Source organism: Opisthorchis viverrini (genome assembly GCF_000715545.1).
Source record: "Opisthorchis viverrini unplaced genomic scaffold opera_v5_28, whole genome shotgun sequence".
NCBI lineage: Eukaryota > Metazoa > Platyhelminthes > Trematoda > Opisthorchiida > Opisthorchiidae > Opisthorchis > Opisthorchis viverrini.
In genome coordinates this window covers 1,260,212-1,284,407 of record NW_008751684.1, presented here as the reverse complement: position 1 = coordinate 1,284,407, position 24,196 = coordinate 1,260,212, and the positions used below count along the sequence as shown (strand labels likewise).

At 42.1% G+C, this 24,196-nt stretch overlaps 2 protein-coding genes across 2 annotated transcripts in view; one reads left to right on the top strand and one right to left on the bottom strand.

Moving 5' to 3' along the window:
• The window catches only part of T265_02336 (hypothetical protein), a gene marked incomplete at both ends in the record, with an annotated part of 29,266 nt that extends 18,546 nt beyond the window's left edge, over window positions 1-10,720 (bottom strand). The window contains 7 exons of the mRNA XM_009166550.1: window positions 2,091-2,167; window positions 3,440-3,583; window positions 3,803-3,924; window positions 4,837-4,903; window positions 6,303-6,429; window positions 8,164-8,312; window positions 10,498-10,720. Coding sequence (XP_009164814.1) covers window positions 2,091-2,167; window positions 3,440-3,583; window positions 3,803-3,924; window positions 4,837-4,903; window positions 6,303-6,429; window positions 8,164-8,312; window positions 10,498-10,720 — 909 coding nt within the window. The remainder of the gene's footprint in view (window positions 1-2,090; window positions 2,168-3,439; window positions 3,584-3,802; window positions 3,925-4,836; window positions 4,904-6,302; window positions 6,430-8,163; window positions 8,313-10,497) is intronic.
• A 638-nt stretch (window positions 10,721-11,358) lies between these two features.
• Window positions 11,359-19,507, top strand: T265_12981 (hypothetical protein; the record flags this gene model as incomplete). Its single annotated transcript, XM_009166595.1, has 4 exons — window positions 11,359-11,422; window positions 11,454-11,741; window positions 12,010-12,106; window positions 19,243-19,507. Coding segments are annotated over 4 exons (714 nt in total), but the record flags the coding sequence as incomplete, so codon positions are not given.
• Between the last annotated feature and the right edge of the window lie 4,689 nt (window positions 19,508-24,196).

Sequence of the window (24,196 nt, the reverse complement as noted above, 5' to 3'; positions counted from 1 at the left end):
CATCCGTGACTAAGAATGGTACCATATCACCTCTTCTTTGGCCTCCGAATGTATCGGCTGTTCTGAATCACCTGCAGCCTCAATACCCTTTGAGTTATTTGATTAGTCATCCTCAGATTTTTTCATCCTGTGAAGGACACCTTTAAGGTACGTGCGAAATATAGTAATAATTTCAAAACAATAACCTTGATGACTGTAACTCAAATTGTCGGCATGTTGATGCTTTCCACACCTGCTGATAATGACAACTGAGTTTTATCAATAACAAAAAGTCAGTCTACTTTTTGATCAGTCTGATTGTGGAGTTGATACACCGTGTTGCAGAATAATCAGACAGAATGTACCTCTAACCCACTTTCAGAGAACAGATTATGCTTGCGTATTATCACTCAGATTTACGTAGAGCTCAGACGTTTTCAGTATAATCTATACGTGTCTGTAGTTCTTCAAAACATACGCCTCATTTTACAGCTAAGTAACGTAACTCTATCAAGCGACCGCTTGTGTTGCCTCAAAATTTCCTCGTACATCCAGTTCGTCTTCAGCGTAAAGCTGGCGATGAGGTATTTTCTGACCTCGAAAATGGCCGATGAGAGCAGCCTTCCATCACATAAAATAACACTGTTTTTGTACCTTTTGAATGTTCTCTCTAGTGATGTGTTCATTTTTTCGGGTAGAGTTCGATTTCCAGAGCCATTAAGGAGACCACAGTTGCGTATGCTATTCGGATAGTGGTTACCTTGAAGGAGGGTTTAATTTAAATTTTCCCGAGTTCAACAGTCAACCGGTATTGGTAGCAGTGGCTCGTATCATGCTAGATCTAAGACTGTGATATGCGACCTGAGCCCCGCAAGACCTATGCGTGTTTTCATGGAACAACAAGTAAACGGGATCCGTTTTACCCTACAGTGTTTCAAGACTACCATAATTTGTCTTACGATGCCTTTTCGGTCAAGCTAAACCACAAGCAGTTTGTATCCTAGTCATAAGATATCTCATTCCCATAAAACTGACCATTCATCCAGCTTTTCAGCCACACAACAAAACCTTCAGCTCTTAAACAGTGGGGTGCTTCAGCATCGCTTAGGAACATTGAATCTCACTGTTGTCAGAAAGGAATCGCTCTTCGTGCCAAGCAATGTTCTCATTTTTCTATCTAATTACAACCGTCGTCTTTCTTTAGGAAATAGAACTAAACGGTTTGTGAGATTACTGTCTTTTTAGGTAGTCGGCATTCTCTGCATTGGTTCAAGAGTAAATTTCACGAGGTATGGTTCCTCTACCGGTTCATGATTTCTGGGGAGAGCAAACTTATGAACGACCGCGAAAGCCTCCAGTGACCATCACTTCATCACTTCACTGTGTTATTTGTTGCAATCTTGTAATCCTGTATGAGAAAGCCTCTGGATACCGGCTGCAACTCTAATTCTCTAAGATATCTGACCTATTCCGAACATTCAAGTCACGCGCACCAAACTAACACAACTTGAAGATTATTTTCATAGAAGACCTTTTCTCTGTTTACTCTTAGGACTGAATCCAGCCAACAGCCGGCTTAGATGCCGAGCAGAATGTCTCATCCGGATGCGCCACACTGAACGAACTTAGTGCGACCGTTTACCATTCGGCCGAAGGAAGAACAGAGTTTGGAAGCCCATGGCGCATGACCACATTCTACAGGCAGTTTCACTCTAGTCGGGTGCAGTAGATGAGGATTAGGAAGGTTCTTTCTTTACATAAAGGGACTCCTGACGATGTTGCTACTGTTTTGGGAGGTCGCTGTTGGATAGGTTTACCATTTTGAAGAGCCAAGATAAATCAAACATCAGTGATATCAAGTTAGCTGCTAACCTCCAACTTCAAAATCCACACAAGTACTTCAGGAAGGTAGACATCGAAATACGCTCCGGAACGAATTGCGCGCCGTAATAAGTGACAAATGCTTCAAGAAACATGTCTCTCTGATTCCATCGCCATAAGAGCACTACCTAAAACGGTTTTCCGTTAACAATGAATTCAAACAGTTTTACCCGTTCTTGAATAACAATGACTGAACATTGGTGAACGAAAGTAAACACCAGTCAACTCACCTGTACACCAACCAAGAGTTCTGGTGACTTCGCTAGCTCAGTTATTGCGTCCTGCCTTTGGAGTATTGTGGGTAGATCTTGAGGAAATCAGATAAGTCATAATTGTTACTAGTTCTGCGGGCTTCTGGTGTTTGTCCATCCACAACGGCAAAATAGCTCATTTTTAGTGTAATGGAAAGCAGTAGCCTATTACATGAATGAACATGCAAGCATGGCAGTAAGACATTCAACTGGACTAGTCTCTTGTGGCATACTTGTTTGGACGGTATTCGCACGCACTGATCCAGCCCATCATGCTTACCTGCGAAATTTGAAAAATGTAAGTAACGAGGGTTCTGTGTACACAAGATTACTAGTTGGTCATCACAAAACAGGCTGTTGTAAGTGAGGTCAGAATTTATTTTGGGAGGTGGGGGTAATAGGTACTGGTAGGTACTTTGCAATCTCAGCTATGAATATGGTGAAGGATTGTGAAGTCTCTGGATAGCATACATGATTTAGAAGAGCAGTCAGGCACAAAGCTTGAGTACTGTACTCTATTTGTGACACTAATGATAACTGTTAATATACGGTTCACAATCTGGTCTGAACTGGATTTCAATTTTTTGAGGAGTTGTCATCCTAGTCACGCGACCGAGGTGTATGAACTTTTGATTAGAGACACAGCACAATGCGCAAAATAAACATTGGCGTTCTTTTTTTGGGTTTTATCCTCTTAGACAGGAGGCATGAGCAAGATGCATGGGCTAGTGATATAGTTGATGGTGTCCATGAATTCGAAACATCATCTCAACTGTCTGACACTTTTTATCAGCTAGGGAACAAACCGTCTGGAAAACCGTTTGGCAGGCGTTTTCTTAGAGATTTTGAGAAGTGAACTGAAATTTCTTGCTGCTTTGCTTGGCTTTTCCAACCTGCCAACGGTTCGTATCGTAAACGTTATCGAAAATACTCTGGTGTGATATGCGGCTCAAAACTTAATGGCTAAACACGTCGTCGCACTAAATACGAGTCTTACCATAGTTAATTGTGAATGTTAGAGCCGGTACTGTCTGGTGTGTTGTGCAGCTCCAAAGATTCGTTCAATGAAATTGGGTTTAAGCAAATTTAGAAAAAAGATTCAGCAATACTAGTTCAGATCTGTTGAAGGAGACGGCCATATAAGTGGAGCAAGCGTACGTTGGCGAAAACAATTGTTGGTATGGCGTACCATAAATGAGCAGAAAGAGAATCATCTGTTTATCTCTCTGTTCACCTGTTGAAAACAGTTGCTGAGTATCTCACGCGTTGAATACACTCATCTTTAATCACTAGCAGTCATGAGTGATGCATAATTCTACAAGACTCACCACAAGGAGGCTCGAGAATGTTCGCACGGAGAAGCCGTGATCCTCCAACGGTACAAGTGAAGTTGATTGCAGCATACAACGATTTGGATGCTTTGGTATCACCAGTGAAGTCAACCAGCTCAAGACGACATGCACTTTTCAGATCTGGAAATAGGTGTAAAAAAAGCCTGCTTCGTTCCAGATTCCATGGAAAACCATTTTTTCACTCTTTTACACATTACAGTGAAGCAAAACCCAAATATCTGATATTATAAAAGGATATTGAACGAAACAACTAAATTCAGTCCCTTTGCAACAAAAATGCTTAAAATAACATCCCTAAATTAAATCAAGCTCTGAATGTATTTCGTATGCGCAGCCTACCGATCATTGTTGTTTGTAATGATCCCGTAAAGCTGAACTTGAGAGACCGAGGAGCGTGAAAACGACCATGCGCTTCTTCGGCATAGTGGAAGAGTGCTGACGTGGCTGCGAGAGCGTAGAAACTGGAGGGAGGAGAAATCGGTGTTTGGGTTGTGTGAGCTCGTCAAATGAGTACCGATATCCTTTAGAGCACGGACAGGCTTAAAAAAATGCAAATTACCATCATGGGTTCCCTTGGGTTGTTTTGGCTATTGGTTTGTGATCTCTCAGTACTCAGTCGAATTTGCTCGTAACGTTTGCTTCATACACTGTTTGTGGACTAATTTTCAAGATGACATAATTAGTAATGCATAATTTGGGCACATGGTCTTAATGGTTTAATACCAGACATTCTGCTTGTGATTCACTCCAACATAACTGGAATAATGGCTAAAGGTTTCATTCTTTCCCCTGTTCAGCCTATAGTATAGGAAGCGTGAAGTAACAAAAGAAGATAGCTTATGTGATAGTCTTTAAACGCCTTCATTTAGGAGGCATTGAGAGTTTCAGTCATCAGATAGGGATGGTCAGACAGTTGTAATGAACATACGAGTGGCTTAGCGTGACTTATCGAAATACCAATACCTTCTGGTCTTTTCCATTAGATCATTTGAGTTGAGAATCACTCTAGCTGATTGCTTCTCATTCCATCTAAAATTTGATTTCTTTTGTGTCTTTATTCCATGTGATAGCTGCTCACGCAACAAATGCGATAGTTTACTTGAAACCACACCAATAATGATAAGTTTCGACCACCCAGGTTATCTCACTCACAACAAGGTTTCAGCCATCTTCACAACCGAGCTCAGTCCCACTATGTTTAGTGATGCATCTGTGTGAAGGCAACCACTCTACGAATTACCATTTCAAGGCTTCTTAATCACGACACACTACTCTTCGCTCATCCACACACAGTGTAATAATAATGTGGTGCTGAACACCAGAGCTGATGTAGGGTAAGGTGAGGTGAAAAAACACTTAACTGTGGAACTTACCGCTGTCTGATGGCATATATTGAAGCCAGGTACACTGGGTGGCAAAGTCGTCGTAGATCACAAAGACCTGGGATGGAAAATATAATATTTGTGCTGCATACCACTGAACACAATTTTATGCAGTCATTTCTGAGTGAATATTTTCAAAACTTTCTCACTACTTAAAGCGTAATAACTTAATAATTGAACAAGGAAAACTGAAATTTGTTCATAAACGACTGGAAAAATTTCGGAACCTATTGAGAAATCGTCGTTTCAAAAGTTGTTTAGCCTGTAACGGTGGCATTCTATCAAGCCACGCTAACGAAGATTGTTGACATGAATTTAACTTTTATAATCAGCATGAAGAAGTGGAGTAATTCGAGCGCATCTTGAAGAAGAAAGTAGAAGACCACGTAGACATTAGTAGTGATGATCATTATCATGACGATGATGGTGATGAAAACGATGAAAAACATGCTGGTGACGAAAAAAGTATTACTTTTTTTGCTACTTCGCGATAATCTGTCCAGTCTTTAACTCCTCGAACGTAGGGGGAGCTGGTGCACTGGCCGTCCCCTTAGTGAAATAACTTCCAGGTGTTTCTTAACGGATATTTTCCCTCATGAGATTGTGACCAGTAGGAACCATATCGCACGATCTGTGCGTTAAGGTAGGGCAATCTTGTAGGTTTGTGGAGGGTCTTAACGGCTTTAGGGGTGAGATAGGCCTTTTATTCGTGAAGTGCACTCATTTGAACACCAATATGCTTTTAACGGAAGAATCGACTGAATCGTTGTGGTCCATGGACTCAGTTATCTTATGATATTCTCTAAGTGAATGTGTAGCAAAAAAGCCCCATACTTCACGTGGTACGATATTTGAGACAGCGCAGTACATTTTCCTTTGGAGGAAGGTCACTCATCAAATTAATGAAAAATTCTTCGACAGCCCAAGTTCTGGTTCTCCCTTGTTGACAGACCTCCACGTTCCTCTCCTCTTTCTAATGACGCACTGATGAATTGACCTGAACTTATGATAGAACGCCTGCAATCAAACCGCACACGTCACCAAAAAACAACGATGAGGATATCAGGAACATGAAAATTAACTGCGCGACCAAATAGATGCAATGTCATCTACGATTTTCCTAATAACGATAAAGTTTTCATGAAGGAAACTACTCACAAGGTTGAAATGAAGAATTGAATGGAGTAGCACATTTGTAGTTTCGGCCTATTCAACCAGAGCATTAAACAAGCGGATGAGTTTCATGTTTAGAATTCCTCCCAGTAAGTTGCAAACGACGCTAACACTAAACCAAATTGCGACTCGATAAAAATGAACAGATTTCAAGAACGCATCCTGAAGGCACTTTAAACAACGATTGGCGACAAACGATACGTGTAGTGTGATCTTAGAGGTAGCTTCAGATTTTACGAGAAATCGTGCACGAATGAAGCGCATATGGAAATACATGTGGCTACCTTGTCTATCGTTGAAGCGCCCTCTATATACACCGATGACTGGTGAGCTGGTACGGAAGCCTTGGAGAACACGGACGAGTTTCTGCATACAACTGCTTGGTTCCAAAGATGAATGGGGCACGATTATCTGGAAAAGTAGCATTACGGTAGAAGTGAAGGCGGCTGAGATACTGCCAAAAGTAGTATAGAAAGCGCAACAAATACTTCACGCAAACACACCCTTGAGTGTGAATACTTCGAAAAACACCATCTATAGCCAGGAATTTAGCATTCTGCATGCATTTTTATCTGGTTTTCGTACTCATCGTTCTTCGGCGGAATAGACTACGGATAATGTGACTTTTCTTCTTGAAGCTGTCTCGCTTGTGGTGTCATTGTTATACACAGGGGCAACAAGAAGCTGGGCAGAAGTGATTCGGTACTTCCTCAGGGGTGAAACAGCTTTCTCCGTGAAGAAAGTTGCTACAAGCTAGACAAAGTAAAATTTGAAAAATAAGTTCGGGGCTCCAGATAAATCAAAACAAGTGTTTCCTACGAATGCGTTTCTGGCAGCATTTCAAATGGACTAGCCCTCAAGGAAGAGTTAAAAGGGGGTCACTAGTGACACGACGTTTACATATTTTAGTTTTGCCATGTACTTCATAAAAAAGTACATGCTGATCTGCTATTGCTTATCCTGACAGTACTATATTAGTGTCTCCAGATTTTCTCACGAAATCCTCATTTGACTGAATTCTTAAATTAGAGAAAGAATTCCTTTGTTCATCATCTCTAACCATTGAATATCATTGTCGGGAAATCACTCGATAAAGAACCATTGCTCCTATTCTTATTTCCCTAGCTATTATCTGAGGGTCACAAAGCAAGAATTGATTTTCAGCCAGTCACATAGACAACTTAATCAGATTAAGTGATTGCAAGAGGTCTCACTTGGCACCAGCTTGGAAATGGCAAGTTCAACTGTTGATTAATCGTGCGACACGCTTTTGATAACTTTGGTTTTATTGGATCTGACTAGGGAAGAGGGTATGATTATAGCACATTTCACTTTGTGTCACCCAAATATCAGTACTGATTGAACAACAACAGCCCTATTCTTGTTTATTTTGTGAACACTGTTCACACATATGTTATGTAGTCCAGTTAACTGATATATTTTCATGAAGTGTAACATCGAAATTCACCAGCCTTGTTTTCGTAAAATGGCTGCAAGCCTAAAGACAGGAAAATAACAGTTATAATGGAGTGATCCAACACAACTACGAATTAGACATTGCTTGAACTGATGCAAACAGTTTCATGGCGACTTAAGCCAGAATGTGGAATACGCAAAAGATTGGTCCCCAGTTGTGGGACAACAGAGGATTCTTTCGTGACAGAGGACGCTGAATCTTCCTCAAGATACTTCTTTCTACGGCTATTTCATTTGGTTCAAATGCGTCCGCTTTGCTTTTCGCGCTTTTATACCTTGACTTATTTGAACATGTGTTCCACGGAATAACAAAATTCTCAAGGTGGTTTACAAGCAGACGGGTACTTTAGGAACTGTCACTTAGTCATCATCTACCTGGAATCATAAATGCGCCTGAGGTGCTCCTCCAAGTTATCAGCAAAGTTTACTGAATTGTAGGCATCAGAGTTACAAATCATTCTGGGTGGGACAAAACATGGTTCAGAAAACTGAAGAACCGACTGAAAATTCAAAGTACTAGGAAGCATAGATGAAAGTTTAAGGCGTGGTTATGATACTACAGTGGTTTTTATAATACCAGTCGAAATGTTATTCTAGGTAAGAGCATACGCCAATGGCGGGTGGAATTTATAGGTCTTGAGTTGTTCACAATGGCTCTGATAAACTCACCAGATTAGGGTTTAGGACAAGTAACTTAACTAACGTTCGACTGTAACTGCTTGTATCACAGAACTGCGATAATTCGATGTTTGGCCGATTCAAATCCAGACTTGCAATTCCAATTTCGCCAGTAGAACTCCCCCTACCCTCTACAATGCCTGGAAGATAGGGGAAGAGTAAGTACGCGTTTCAAAAAGGCAAATATGGCGCACATGGAACAAGCATCAAGGACGGACGCAACGCCTTAAGTATTGTGTAGTACACCCTGAGTGTTGATCTAATATTAAAGAGATTGAATCAAAGTCATATTGAGTTTGAAGCAAAATAAATGAACGTGTGAAGCTTAGTTGAACTACTTCCTTTTGACTATACCAGTTCACACAGAATATTACGAAGGTAAACCGTATCAAAGCTTTTACCTAAATGTATCGGAGTTATAATGGTCAATAAACGGAATCAATTCACACTGAACTTCGTCTAGATAAATCTGTCAGTTTTGTTTGGATTAGTATGGACTCAGCCCACCAAATAAAATACCTGACCGTCTCGACGGTCAAACTGTGTCCTTGTGATCAGCTCAGGGCAAAAAACAGAACCAGTTATGCTTGATACAAGGTAAAGAGATACATCCCGCACTGGTTCTACTTTAAGGTGACGTGAAGGATTAACAAGTACAGAAATGACTGGTGCAACACTTGTCTGCGGTCAGTTTAACGTGTTTAGGTGAGTTGATTCCGGCGCTAATGAAGAAATGGTAGAGTGTACAGACCATAGCTGTTAGAAAACTGGAGTTCCTTGCTCGGTTCAACTTTAGAGTAAGAATAGCTCTGGGCTTCATTGATAAGTAGCAGCGAGAATATCGTGTTTAAATTGTAATGTAACTGGTGAATGAGAATGAAATTGACTGTTCTCCATGTTACATATAATATATATGTATATAATCGGCACGCCGTGGACTCCTCTCATCAAATTTACTGCAAATTAGGAAGAACTTAACCAGACGAGCGAAATATAAGTCGTTCGTTTTTTGTGTCATTAGCTAACCAAATAAATCATAGTATCACAGCACCTACTAGCAAAACTTTGCCCCTTGTTTAATAATTACCCTACTAGTGGAAGACGGTTTTATTTGTCCGGTATGGAAACTTCCCACCAAGTCGTATACTATTTAGTTGGCTGTTCTGCAACTGGTCAGGATGCAAGCTTCCTGCATTCGTTGGTTTAGTCTACAATTCACTGTTTTTTTAACTGCTCGGAATTGCTAAGTGAGCCCGAATCATTAACTTGTTGGGGTTTCTGACTGAACCTGTTCACAGCACTTGTCATGATGAAAAGTGTTTGAAAATCTACGTTGGTTTCCCCATCGGTCTAGCACTTCATCACCAAATCTAACACACTACACCCCTCAGTCAATGTCTAACAGAGATTTACCTTGACTTAGCTGATTGATTCTCCCTCCGCCTTAAATCTTAACCAAACTCGTAACCTAACCAGTTGGCCTGACGAAGCATTTGTGTTAAAAGCGAAACGTTGCAATATACGAAGCAATAAATCTATCCATTGTTGCCAAATGTTTACGAAAACCGTGACGAACCAATCGGTTCTAAGTGCTATTCACCTGAGTAAAGTACCAATGGTTCATGTCCATGACAACCCTTATATATAAGACGGCCATGGTCGAGGCTGTCCATTTACCTGAACGACACAAGCAGTGTAACTAATGTAAGGTATATGACAAACAGTTTGTATTATATTTTTCGGCCAAACTAGTTAGGTGAACATCTAAGGATGTAGTCTTCCAAGCTGCTACATAATGTACACACGTTTCCCAAACTCGCGGAAGTGCAAACATAATGGCTTCATTAGGGACGCAACCAAGTTGCATGAAATGGTCTTTGGTACTACAGGGGAAAACTTAGGCCCATTCCTCTGGTGAGACATCTTTATTTGGTACAAACTTACATGCCAGAATATCAGTTTATTCTTTGCCTTTTGTAGAGATCGGATATATACAAGACAGTACAAATGCAAGCTCATTGAGGCCTCTCCGAACTGAGGTACAGACACACTGAATAAAAGTAGCAAAATGGGGCAAAGAGAATAAATCGAACGTAAGACGTAAAGTTTCCCGGACGGGTGTTCCACAAGATAAATTACTAAAAAATCTTTCTCCCAATTACTTACACTTTGTTTTTTATAGTTTAATCCAATTTCGTCGGTTACGTTAATGATTATTCGAAAAAGTATCAAAATAAAGCACAATAATGAATCAAAGTTTCTTGTATTGACGTCAAGCCTTCATTAGATTCGTGAAAAGAGTTTTGGACTCATTTGATAGCTTACTGACAATCACATACGAATTGACGTTTGGGTTGGTGATGGATGGTGTAGTCATGCATGCGGACGATATGGCCGGCGTTGTTTTCTGTGGTCTTTGGATTTTCCCCGTTGTCAGAGATACGCGGGGTCCAATGGAACTCCAACACTGTGTTAAGGGTTTGGTCGCGCGTTTCTTCCACTTGTACTTGTCCAGCTTCTCGCGTACAGCCACCGAAGAGCTAACCATGTCCCGTAGATGAAGCAAACAATGTATCATCAAAATATGCAATGACAAAAGTGAAGAAACATGTCCTTGAGGTGTCTCAGAGATGCAGGTTTCCCCACTTTTACAGCGACACAGGTTAACTCAAGCCAGTCTGAAAACATTTGAAAATACTTAAATGGCTAAAAAACATTTGAAAACACCCTGGAGTAAGTGGCTGCTTTACACTCAACTTGAGAGTATTAAAACACTTGCTTTTGTAACTAAATTTAGGATTGGTCTAATAATTGTAGCTTGGTCACCTTTTCAGTTTGTGACCAACAATCCTGAAAGAATTTACTTTTGCCTATTGTGCATCCGTCGAGTGCTCAGCTGACTGACGTTGGTCGGAGTGCTGTCTTTTTTAGCATGGGGTCTGGATGTTACTTTTTGGGAAAGATTTGTTTTTTAGACTTTGAAATACATTTACCGAGGTTAGGTTTACCAAGACTGAAAGACTCAATTGTAGGTATCTTCAGATGGCTGCGGCAGTGGGCCCTAGGATGTCATCATACGTCTTGATTCTGCAATAAATCGAGAGTATCAAGATACGTTGAGAAGTGCAGAGTTTGGGTGGATTTGAGCGCAGTTGTTTTGTGAACTGACTTCCGGCCATTGTCTAGCTGAACAAACAGAAGGAAATCTCACGACCAGAATACATAAACGCAAGCTCGCTACAAAAACACGGTAACTTTTTTTATCATCTCTGCGCACAAAGATCAGGAAGGACACCAGTTCCACTGCGGTAGCATTCGCTTATTGTCTCAAGCAAGAGCAAAGAAAGAACGTAAATCTATGGAAGCGCAGTATTACACCGAAGAAGCTATCTACAAAGTAAGCGAAACAGACCCTTTTCCAACCATTAAGAACAAGAAAACGCCAAAACCAGGAAGCTCCGGGGTAGCTTTTGCGAATCATGAGAAAAGCAGGAAAGCCAGGTTTAAACGGACAAATCATTCCGATAGGGGGTGTACTCAGTCCATAAACCAATGTACCAAATTAATTGGTGGGCACAGGGACACCAGCCATCACCATGGAGGAAATACGACAATGCAGCCGGCCAATCAATCTCGATAATATCAGGCCACAGCGCAATCCAAATCGAGAAAGGGGCTAATCAAGGTCAGAAAAGAAACTACAAAAATAGAAGGCATTAGGATAACCAATAAACCCAGAGGAACGCAGACCACAACGCAAAAATATGTGACGAAAGGACCGACAGATTCATGAAAGACGCTGTTACCCAACTAGCCAACCACGTTTGGATATAACAGGTGGCCCTAAAATGCGACATAAACGCGCACAGACAAACATGAGATATCCACTAAACTGTGTACTAATTATGCCTCCCCGTATGATGACGAAGCATTTGTCAACTTCGGCGAGCGAATCAGCAGCCAATCATAAACGAGGTTTTCATTTCCATTTCCTAATCGACACCGATAAGGATCCCCAAGGTAGTAGGTGTAGGCATATTAATAGGGAAGTGTTTGTGCACTCGCCAATTTTCACGCGTCACAAAGATTACTTTGGAGATCTGTGAAGTCAGCAGTTGCTTTTAAATAGTGTTCCGAGAGCATTTGATGTTCAAATCTTACTATTTATTGATGATCAAATTTTACTTTTTATTTACGCGCTATTGTGTTTCAAACTTACTCCGATTTCTTCTCGCATGTCAATAAATTGATGCATTTTTCCCAGCATTTGCAGGAGTATAGGTTGACGGTCGGGAATAAATTTCACAAGATAAGTTTTGCTCAAAAAGGTAGCAAAAATAGATGTACTGATAAAGTTCATCTCACTCTGGATGCAAGTCAATCGAACGCAAGTAAGTGAGACCTATCCGGCAAACACATTAGTGTAGTTTACAGTTATTATTACAAAATAGAAAATGAACTTGTAGGTGATGAGGACCAGTTGTGAGTTTAAGTTGGATTTAAGCTCATCATACCATCAATGAGACAGTATAGCAAAGCACAGCGTAGTATAGTATACTATATTCTAACATGTCATACTATGTTGTGTCATTGTAAATTATGGTGCAGTGTAGTATGATATAGTGTGATATAGTATAGTATACTCAGAAAGTTTACTTTTTAAGCGCTCATGCCATGGTGTAGTGTAGTATAGTGTAACGTAGCATAGTACAATATAGCTAGACTGTACGACTTCCAAACGACAACGGAAAAATCGCAACGTCACCAGCGCTTTTTACTCACGACTCCTGAGGGTGTTGGTACAGCTCAGCATTGATTCTCAGATTTCTAGCATAAATTAAAAAAGAACAAAGTCTCCAGTGAAACTTCACAATATCTTCCATCCTTATAGATCAACAAGTACTTTTGGGAACGCCAATATTTCGGGCTTTTCGTATACGACCTGCTCTTCAGTCAGTAAATTCAGTAACTCATAGGGATAAACTTTACCCTAAAACAATATCAGAACAAACTTGTACCTTCACCTCAACGGTTGAGTTTGACGTCAGATTACTGAATGCTTAGGTGGTCCACAGTAAAAAACAGTAAAACAGAAACTAGGCAAAAATGTGTTGAGACAGTGCCCCTGGTCGTGATTCGTAGGGAGCAACAATTTGTGATATTTTTGAAGATGGCTTCTCACTTTCCAAAAAGATGAGAATAAACGTTAGTAGCAGTTTTCTCAATAGGAATTTTACTGTAGATCCATGCTGAAAGTGTAGGCAAAACATCTTTTCTCAATCGAGTGACATAGAGAAGAGCATCTTTATATGGTTTCGCTCTAGACAAAGGAGTATGTATGAGGTATCTCTAGAATCGGACGCGTTTGGTAAGACTGCGTGACACCTCGCTTGATAGTCATATCTTAATGTTTGGTCTGGTATAGCTTTTTTGATGTTCGAGAAGCAACTTTGTCATTGAGATTTTTCGAGGTAACTTCATATAGCCAGAGCAAAAAATCTCGTGGTCTGCGATGAGTTCGTTTTGATTAAAGATTACTGTAAATAGTTGGTTAGTCTGTAAGTCTGAAATGATTCCTAGGAAAAATCGCTCTTGGATTTTGCTTGTATGTTGGTTCCGATGAGCATCCCAGAAATGTTGGTACATCAAGCTTCCGATGATCTTCGCGAAAGACACCATTAGAATAATATACCAAAGGCGGCTCCACAAAGATTGCTATACATTCCAAAAATGTCGCTGGCACTGCCGAGAACCTAGTATTTTAAACTCGTCCTATGCTTTTACGTAGCTTACGCATAAAGTTATATTTGATAACAAACACATAAAACTTGTGACCTTCGGTAACCAGAATAATCGAAATTCTGTCACCGTTCTTGTGGTCAGCCATTGTGCTGATTTCAGGTATACGTTTTTGCCCTCATCAGGACATCGGGCGTAAGCAAGCGATATGTCCTCCATGTGAGATAGTATAAACCCAACCAGGCGCTTTGGTACCACTTGCTTGGTCAACAGTCGGATTAGGCGATATGAACCCCACAAAGTCCTGCAATTTTTACTTACCCCACTAGTAGCTACCAGAATCGCCATAGATAGAAGACTTAAACTGAGCAGCCGTGCTTTAATATTGCACTAGCGTAAAGTTCAGTCAATTGTTTGGAGCCTAAAGTGAAAATACAAGAAGGATGCAGACAAAGAAGAGAATTTCAGCTAGGCCACCGCAAGCCTTCAGAGCTGTTTACACACTCAATAGCTCAATCATACAACTGGAACTGAATCAGGCTGCACACATGTTACTGACATTAATTAGCCGTTGCGCTAACAGTATGCGCAGTATTAAGAGTTATGTGGGTAACATTACCTAGGCCATATCCTTGGCTGCTTACGATACAGGTTTTTCGTGTCATTCAATCAGAAGAATGCTGAAGTTTTGTTCACTTAATCAGAGTTTTGACTTCTTTCACCAAATCTATAGCCCCATCAAAGATATCCCGCAAGGCTCTCACCTCTCTCAACACTTGAATGCAGCGCCACATTTGAAGTCATCTGTAACCTGAATAATATATTCAAGCATCCAATTTTAACTGGTTGAAACTTCTTTTTCTTTCAGCTACGTAAAAAGCATTCATTTTTACACATATATTTATGAAAACAGAAAGACATTTCATGGAGTAAACCAGGCAAATAAACATGATGCACCTCACAGGCACTTTGATAAGGGCCGTGAGATTTACACCTGCATTTCGGTCTTACGCAATTCAACTAACCCAACCCAAACGTGTCAGTGAGAAGTTTTAACCTGAAGCTAGTATGATGTCATTTTAATCCGCTCCAAAGCCTATGAGGCGTGGGTCCCATTGTCCTAGCGTCATCGTTTTCATCACCGATGTCAAGATCTGGATGCTCTTCTTTAGCTTATTAGAATGCTTTGACAACTTTGTTTTAGGTAGCCAACATTTTGTATTCATTTATTTATCAACCAAATAAAACGACCAACATTACGGTTAGAGTTTTCAACAGATAGGATATAACAAGAACTCACTGAGCCCAGATGCACACTCTGGAGCTCACAATCTGTTGTTCCAGAGGCAGCGTAGCTTTGTTTATATTTCGTTATTGGGATGATACATTTTGAAGTTGAACTGCTCGTAACTTGAGATAGAGATGTAAACTAGTAACAAAGCTGGGTTAATCTTGTATGTTGCGATTGGAGCACCATTATTGTTTAATTAGGAGAAGCCGTATGTGTTCTAGTTATTAAGATGATGGAATTATAGAACATGTTTTGTGTTTACCTTGTACTCCTAATTATTCAGGATTCTCATGTCCATTATTGGGGTTTACTTACCGGGGTGTAGTCCCAGGAGCTTTTTTGTGCTTCTCAAAAAACTTATGGGATTCCGTTTGTCAGCGAGGTGCTCTATATCCTTTATCTCATTCGTGTTAATTGGTTGATTCAATTGTGTAAACGAAATGCGTTTTTCAATGCCCAGACACTATTTTAGAACTCAACGCTCTTTCGTTTATCCAGAAAATCAGCCTTGGGTTAGAATTAAATATCCTTCTGTGGTATCTTCCAGGACGACTGTGCAGTAGTGGTCAGCTTTGCATATGTTGGTGTCAGCATCTTTTTTCAAATTTGATTTTAAAGTGTCACAATCTCTGAGGGCTTTAGTTTGCTTCAAACTATTACTAGGTGCCACGTATACCTCGTAATCTAGTGAATGTTAGCCTCAGTGTTTGCCTCTCCAATCTGGATTTGCCATGTTTACGGCACGGTTGCCTCACCTTGTAGACAGCCTATATAACATTACGTCATTTCAAAACTAGAAAAATACAACATCTTGACGCTTGCGAGCCTGGTCATTGAGCCACCTCACCCAGACTATGTCCGCAGATATGAGTTAAGGGATATGATATCTGAAGTTTCGTGCCAGTTTTCAAAATCGTCCAGCAAATTGGGACAACTTTTAAAAGAACATCTTCCAAGTACAGTGACCAACTTTAGCTTGGAGAGCTGACAATAGTTTGCCTGAGGTTGAGTAAGCTTGTAAACTGAGGATATCGAAATATATTTGACGGGAAAAGTCAATTCCTCAGCGTCTCTTGTTTCAATCACAAGATAAATTTAGCAGGCAAGCCACGTCATCTTCTAGTATGTGACCTCTCCCTTAGTCTTCTTTGGTTTAGAGAGCTACGTTCTCTAGAAAGATAGCAAACTTAGACTTTTGTTTATGACGTTTTCCAAACAAATTTTTCTATAAAGGCGTATCCAATCTTGTTAAATATTCCCTAAATATACCCAGGTGGTTGCGCAGCCATCTGCTCCATGCACAAATGGGTCATCTGATGGGCCTTTCTTCTGGAAGTCTGATTGATTTGACGCCTGTTTGGGGCCAAACCTATGCGGCATGTTCACTGCATATTTTAAGGTTTGCAACCTTGTGAGAAAATGAGTTTAGCCTTTTTCCGCAAGAATACGATACCTTTCCGATGTCCTGAGTAGACGGTCCACTTAACCCTGCAGCTGCAGATGGTTCTTCTCATTTTGAATCTAATTTCGGTTTCACGAAGTAACTTTTTGGATGTCAGCGTTAACCTGTTCATATATTTATCTTACCGTTTCTTGACGACCGTTCGCGTCATTCAACTCATGGGGCAACCATAAATCGACTGGTTTAAAAGCTCCAGATTCTCCTAATATTTACCCACTTGACTGTCGCTTGTAAACATCAACCTATGCTCCGGTGTCTCCATCAGACACATGAAGTAGCGTTGGTTTGTAGCTAGAATCCATCCCCGTTTAATCATCTTTCGTAATATCGACGGGTCGCAGCAGGTTTAAGCGGCTACGTCACAAATTTGTTTGTTAAATGAGCTGAATGTAGGCTTTTGAAGTGACTAACTGTCCGACATCTTGAGACGTTTTGAAACCCCAAAAGAAAGTCTCGAGTCCTTTTTTGTTTGTCTTTGTTCGTTTTGACTATTTTTGCTATCTGTCCCATTTTTAGGTTGTTTAAACTTCTTGCGCATATGATTTCATTTGTTGTTCCCTTCCTAGTATGTAGCTGCTTTGTAAATTCACTTCTGTGTTCCTACCCACTCTTAGTTTGTGCCTCACAGTATACACGAGGAAAGGTTTCACATGGCAGCGTAACTCCTGCTTGTCGCGCAAAATTACGCCAAATCAGCGTCCAAAACATAGGTGAAAGAATCCTACAGCTTACCAGCCCCTTCCATGAGCAAGCAACGTATATTTCGCCATGGAGGTTGGTACATGCGTTTGTTCTTCTATATACACTACTACGTTTCAAAGTCTTTAAAGCCTCTATGTGTCTCTCGGATCTGAGTTTGTTGTAGAAGGTAGTTATTGCAGCAACAACTTTTCTTTTAAGAGTAAATTTGTGGTATGCTTTACAATGACTTACAACGCAGGCGAACGTTGAGACCCTCTCACTGTTCATGTTGTATCTAGTGAAAGTTACATTTACAGTCAAAATGAAGAATCAGATCGTAAATTGTTAGGAAAATTAGTTCCGAATTTTACACTATACATCGTGCTGTTATGGTGGCATCCTGGAATCTCTTATAAGGGAACAAACCTCGGCAGACAGTTAAATGTTATAAAGTGGGAAGGATGCAGAAATTTGCATTCAGGACCCTATTACGAACATACCTCTTTCGTTGTCCCCACCATCTCGCTCCCCTCGGCAACATATGCGAATTACGAATAGGGCGCTGTTTCGCGTTCGGTGCTCAGCCGAACTGAAATAGGCTGGTCTGCTTCGCCCATTAGTTTCCATGCTTCTGTTTCGAAATGGTATCAAAATCAGAAGTTGCTGCTTGCCAACGGGGAACGCCTGTGGCCTCATCATTTCTGCTGCCGTTCAGTGTTGGAATAGCGTTTTTTATTTTTCCCTGTAGAAGCAGACGGAGTCCCTACGCTGATGTCGCCCTGAGCAAGGGCGCCTACGTTTCTCGTCTACACGGCGTTCTCCAGTGTGGGCCTCCCAAACTGGTCTCCAAACTATGATGCATGATTGAGATTCTGCAAGGGTAACATTTGGAACTTATGTTAAATGGGAAATCCTATGTCCGCAAAATGTTCCAAACACCCATATCCCATTGCAGCTTTCCAATGCGGAGTTTTTAATAGATTTTGCTACCTGGAGGAAGGTGAATCTAGCGGAGTGCTAAACCAGGTTAGATTGTTGACGTACATAGCAAACGATGCAGTATCCTTGTGAAACCCTGGGTTACCGCGCTAATCTTCATTTGTGGCAGAGTAAAGAAGTAACCCAAACAACATTTACACTTTAGAAGTCGTTCCCGGAGTGGGTAATGACGGGTGTTATCATTGAGGAAAACCGGTTTATCTCGAGTAGGCGGCGGAGTTTAGAGGAGAAATTCTCTATACCGATAAACTATATCACTATCCGTGCGATTCGTCACCTCGTTCTAGCAACATGAAATTTTCTTGTGGCATGAGCACAGTTTGTTTCGCTGATGACGTTCCCGAATGCTAGCTTCAACGAAAAGAGAACGCGAACTTATGGATGCGTGGCATTCCACCGTGCCATCAAATGATTGAGATTCTGCAAGGGTAACATTTGGAACTTATGTTAAATGGGAAATCCTATGTCCGCAAAATGTTCCAAACACCCATATCCCATTGCAGCTTTCCAATGCGGAGTTTTTAATAGATTTTGCTACCTGGAGGAAGGTGAATCTAGCGGAGTGCTAAACCAGGTTAGATTGTTGACGTACATAGCAAACGATGCAGTATCCTTGTGAAACCCTGGGTTACCGCGCTAATCTTCATTTGTGGCAGAGTAAAGAAGTAACCAAAACAACATTTACACTTTAGAAGTCGTTCCCGGAGTGGGTAATGACGGGTGTTATCATTGAGGAAAACCGGTTTATCTCGAGTAGGCGGCGGAGTTTAGAGGAGAAATTCTCTATACCGATAAACTATATCACTATCCGTGCGATTCGTCACCTCGTTCTAGCAACATGAAATTTTCTTGTGGCATGAGCACAGTTTGTTTCGCTGATGACGTTCCCGAATGCTAGCTTCAACGAAAAGAGAACGCGAACTTATGGATGCGTGGCATTCCACCGAAGGTGCCATCAACAAACACACCGAAATCGATCTAATTTAGCAGCCACTAAGAGCGAGCGAACGCCAGAACCACAAAGCTTAGAGGTGCAAAAACAACCAGACGAGGAACTCGTAGGTGAAGGAGGAATGCATCATTCAAACGGACATTCAAACGGATTGGAGGAGGCGCCCAACCAAAGCACCAAATCAACCGGCAGGAGCAGGGAGTCAAAATGAAGAATCAGATCGTAAATTGTTAGGAAAATTAGTTCCGAATTTTACACTATACATCGTGCTGTTATGGTGGCATCCTGGAATCTCTTATAAGGGAACAAACCTCGGCAGACAGTTAAATGTTATAAAGTGGGAAGGATGCAGAAATTTGCATTCAGGACCCTATTACGAACATACCTCTTTCGTTGTCCCCACCATCTCGCTCCCCTCGGCAACATATGCGAATTACGAATAGGGCGCTGTTTCGCGTTCGGTGCTCAGCCGAACTGAAATAGGCTGGTCTGCTTCGCCCATTAGTTTCCATGCTTCTGTTTCGAAATGGTATCAAAATCAGAAGTTGCTGCTTGCCAACGGGGAACGCCTGTGGCCTCATCATTTCTGCTGCCGTTCAGTGTTGGAATAGCGTTTTTTATTTTTCCCTGTAGAAGCAGACGGAGTCCCTACGCTGATGTCGCCCTGAGCAAGGGCGCCTACGTTTCTCGTCTACACGGCGTTCTCCAGTGTGGGCCTCCCAAACTGGTCTCCAAACTATGATGCATGATTGAGATTCTGCAAGGGTAACATTTGGAACTTATGTTAAATGGGAAATCCTATGTCCGCAAAATGTTCCAAACACCCATATCCCATTGCAGCTTTCCAATGCGGAGTTTTTAATAGATTTTGCTACCTGGAGGAAGGTGAATCTAGCGGAGTGCTAAACCAGGTTAGATTGTTGACGTACATAGCAAACGATGCAGTATCCTTGTGAAACCCTGGGTTACCGCGCTAATCTTCATTTGTGGCAGAGTAAAGAAGTAACCAAAACAACATTTACACTTTAGAAGTCGTTCCCGGAGTGGGTAATGACGGGTGTTATCATTGAGGAAAACCGGTTTATCTCGAGTAGGCGGCGGAGTTTAGAGGAGAAATTCTCTATACCGATAAACTATATCACTATCCGTGCGATTCGTCACCTCGTTCTAGCAACATGAAATTTTCTTGTGGCATGAGCACAGTTTGTTTCGCTGATGACGTTCCCGAATGCTAGCTTCAACGAAAAGAGAACGCGAACTTATGGATGCGTGGCATTCCACCGAAGGTGCCATCAACAAACACACCGAAATCGATCTAATTTAGCAGCCACTAAGAGCGAGCGAACGCCAGAACCACAAAGCTTAGAGGTGCAAAAACAACCAGACGAGGAACTCGTAGGTGAAGGAGGAATGCATCATTCAAACGGACATTCAAACGGATTGGAGGAGGCGCCCAACCAAAGCACCAAATCAACCGGCAGGAGCAGGGACACTAACCGCCACAGCGGAGGAAATAGGGCAGTAGAAGCAATCAATCAAACTTGAGAACGTCAGACCACAACGCAATGCTAATCAAGGCCAGAGGGAAGAAGCTACTAAAATTGGAAGGCGTTGGGATAACCAATCAACACAAAGGAACACAGGCCACAACGCAACAAAATCACAAACGGACCAGTGGATTCACTAAATTCGTTACACTTCAAGTAGCCAATCACGTCAGAAGATAACAGCCAGCCTTCGAGTGCTATATGAACGTACGCGGACAAGGAAGAAGTACCCACCCAACTGCGCACGGATGATGTCCATTCGCATGATGACGAAACGTCTGCAAATCCCTTACCAGGCTCGTCGAACAGATCAGCAGCCACCTGATCAACAACCAATAAACTAACCCGATCTACCAATATTTCAACACATTACGAACTAGAATAGCCCAATCAGCACTTCATGAGCCCCTGGCATTCGACACAAATATAGCTGTAAGCGCCGTCAATACTGAGTGTTCTGTACAAGCCGCGAAGCCAACAGAGCTCAGCCGACTATTAGAGCCAAACGATCGAGATAACCGGTAGGGTTTGCCTAGCGGACTGAATCTCATAAATCTCTCCGAAACTGTTTTGTTGATGTGGTAATGCATTGTCTCACCCTAGATACAAATGTCAAATATCCATGCAAATGTGCTTGAAGCATGTTCAGTCATTGTGAGAAGCACGCAGAGTAACGGGCTGTTTGTTGTCAGAGGTACCGACTGAGGAACCTGAGAACATCGTGGTCGTCATCCTTCGAGGGAGGTGGGGGTGAGATTTGAATATATGGGTATGTAATGGTTTTTGTGTGAAACGGTGTTCATTCAGTGACCTGGATTCAATTTGCGCGCAGTGATTAAGTCCAATTAATTAGAGGAATTACTTTGATTGCTTTGGTATGTTCGCTGCTCTTCATTCATCTCTTGTCCTGAACGAACCCCCAGATCTCCCGGTGGCATTCTGCTTGGGCGAGCCAAATCGTCTCTGAAGCGGTCCCGTTTCATCATTTGGGATATCCTTCACTTTCATTTAATCTACTCACCGCATTGTTTTCGTGCATCATGGTCATGAAAATTACAAGTTGCTGGCATAATGGAAAATTTTATCAGGACGCTGTGGAGTACCCTTGGAAACACCGAGTTTTGGGGGTCAGGGTTCAAGGAGAGTTGCTTAAGGTATGAAATATGGTCAATAGTCAGTCTGGCGCGCATCATAGGCGTTTTGGGCTGTACAAAAGAGAAGGAACTTGGGGAAAGCTCAAGGATATTGTGGATGACTTACCACAGAAATAATTTCAAAAATAACTTCGGCCGCTCAAAGTCAGGAATATCTTATCGGTTTCTCTTTCACAGAATATCAAAATGAGCTTAAAAACAAACCCAACGTTGTTTGATATCTGAAATCCTGTAATGGCCACAGGAAGCGAAAAAACATGCAGTACTACATCCGAACACTTTCAGGAACTTAGATAGCAATCCGAGCTTCCACGCGGCGAAGACAATTTCCCCAATGAACAGCATTCCTCGAAACCACTAAGAGAGGAGTCAAACAAGTATGCCTCAGAGGCCACTTCTGAGCCTTGAACTTGAACCCGATGTTCAAATGGTAAGTCTGCTAGCCTCCCCGGTCACACAATTCTCGGCTCCTCACCTTCGGAGGTAGTAGAAACTGTTGAAATGCTTCTGCAACAACAACGAACGGTCAGTTTGCCTTATAAAACCGTTCATAATCTCACTCAAGGAAACCTGGCTCACGCCAGATGTCTCTGACTCCAAACGAGCCGGTTTGGTGGGCTTGCTTTGTACCTACATGTGTCCCTGTCCATCCAGTGTGTCCCCTCTAGTAGCATTCCCGAAATTTTTTGCGATGAGAGTTATATGGGATCATTGTTCAGAAAGTTCACGAGGCTGACAGGATGTTCGTCCCAAAAAAGAGCACGCAGTCGAATGAGCCGCAGGCTGCCTGGAAGGATTCGGTATCTTCTGAAAAAGAAGTTTAAACTGTTTTTCAGATAGTCGGAAACAGGAGGTAAGAAGATGAGCTGACATTCCGTAAAATATTTAATCGCTGTAAATCAAATGTCTGTTAATGTGGCATACAGAAACAAGTTACCATTCTGGACCTCGCCCGGAAAAGCAGAGCCGTACTGTTCAAATACATTAGACATCGCCGAAGAAACAAGCCATCCGCGTTCTCCTTGAGGGACAGGAACAGAGAACCAGCGCGTGACCCAAGTGGTATCTGAGGTTTACCGAAAACACTATGCGGCGTTATGTTGATCCCAAGGCTGTTTTTTCCCAGTGGCTGCGTGGAATGGCCTTCCTCCGACGGTTGTCCACGCTCCTTCTAGAGCACATTTCAAAATAGTACTGGACATTTATTTATGCGAATCCCCGCACTGGCAAGCCCTAATCTGAAAACACAAAGAGCAGTGCAACACCCTTTTTTCACTTGTGCCTTTCAAGTCAACGAACGCTGAACGACAAGAACAAAGCCAACCCGGAAAACTTGGGCAAAAGCCTCCATCCTTTACCAATTCGTGAATCCGTGATTCCTTGAAGTGGTTGGGTTAACCTGCCCTTGACGCGGTATTCCAAAAGCCGGCAGGTTCGAGCATGGTTGCTGTAACGCAGTTGAAATCCGACTGTACCTGATTGTATGCCTATCATATAACATTATATGTGCCTCTCCCTCCCTCTCTTCCCCTATTACAGGTACCACGGACGAGGCACCACGGGCCCTGGACAGGGAAGAGTATCCCGCTTGTACACCCCCCTAACTGACCTTGACCCAACCTTGTACACCTCTCTCCTACCGGTTTCGGTTCGGGTTAATACACGTGCGTTGTTGCTACACTCCGGTCTTCTTCCTTGTTCCACCCGACCTGTGCGCATGTGTACTGTGTATACTGTGTGGATTCATTAATACCAGCCCGTATATCTGCACATTTCAGAACTGACGTGTGCCGTCCTCTCGAACGTCGAATACCGCTGACTTCCTGACATCCCACGCTACATTGGTGACAGAGGTGGGATCAAGTCAATTTTACGTTCGATCTTCCTGCGAAGCATACCGGAACACGTGCGATGAAATTGCCAGAGAATCGGTTGGTATTTCAAAGCTGATTATGTCCCACATCCAACCACCTCTGGAAGAACCAGAGACGTTTCAACTGGGCGACGATTTCACGCTCTGGTCGGGTCGAATGAAGGCTTTCCTTACACGGATACATCCGCAATATCACGAGTATTTTATCCTGTCCCATCTGGATGACCCTGCCGCCCGTCGTGTACTCTATTCAGGCGTTTCGCTGTCTGCACCACCGGACATCCTCTGGAATGACTTGTCCTTCCTGTTCGATACACGACCGCCGA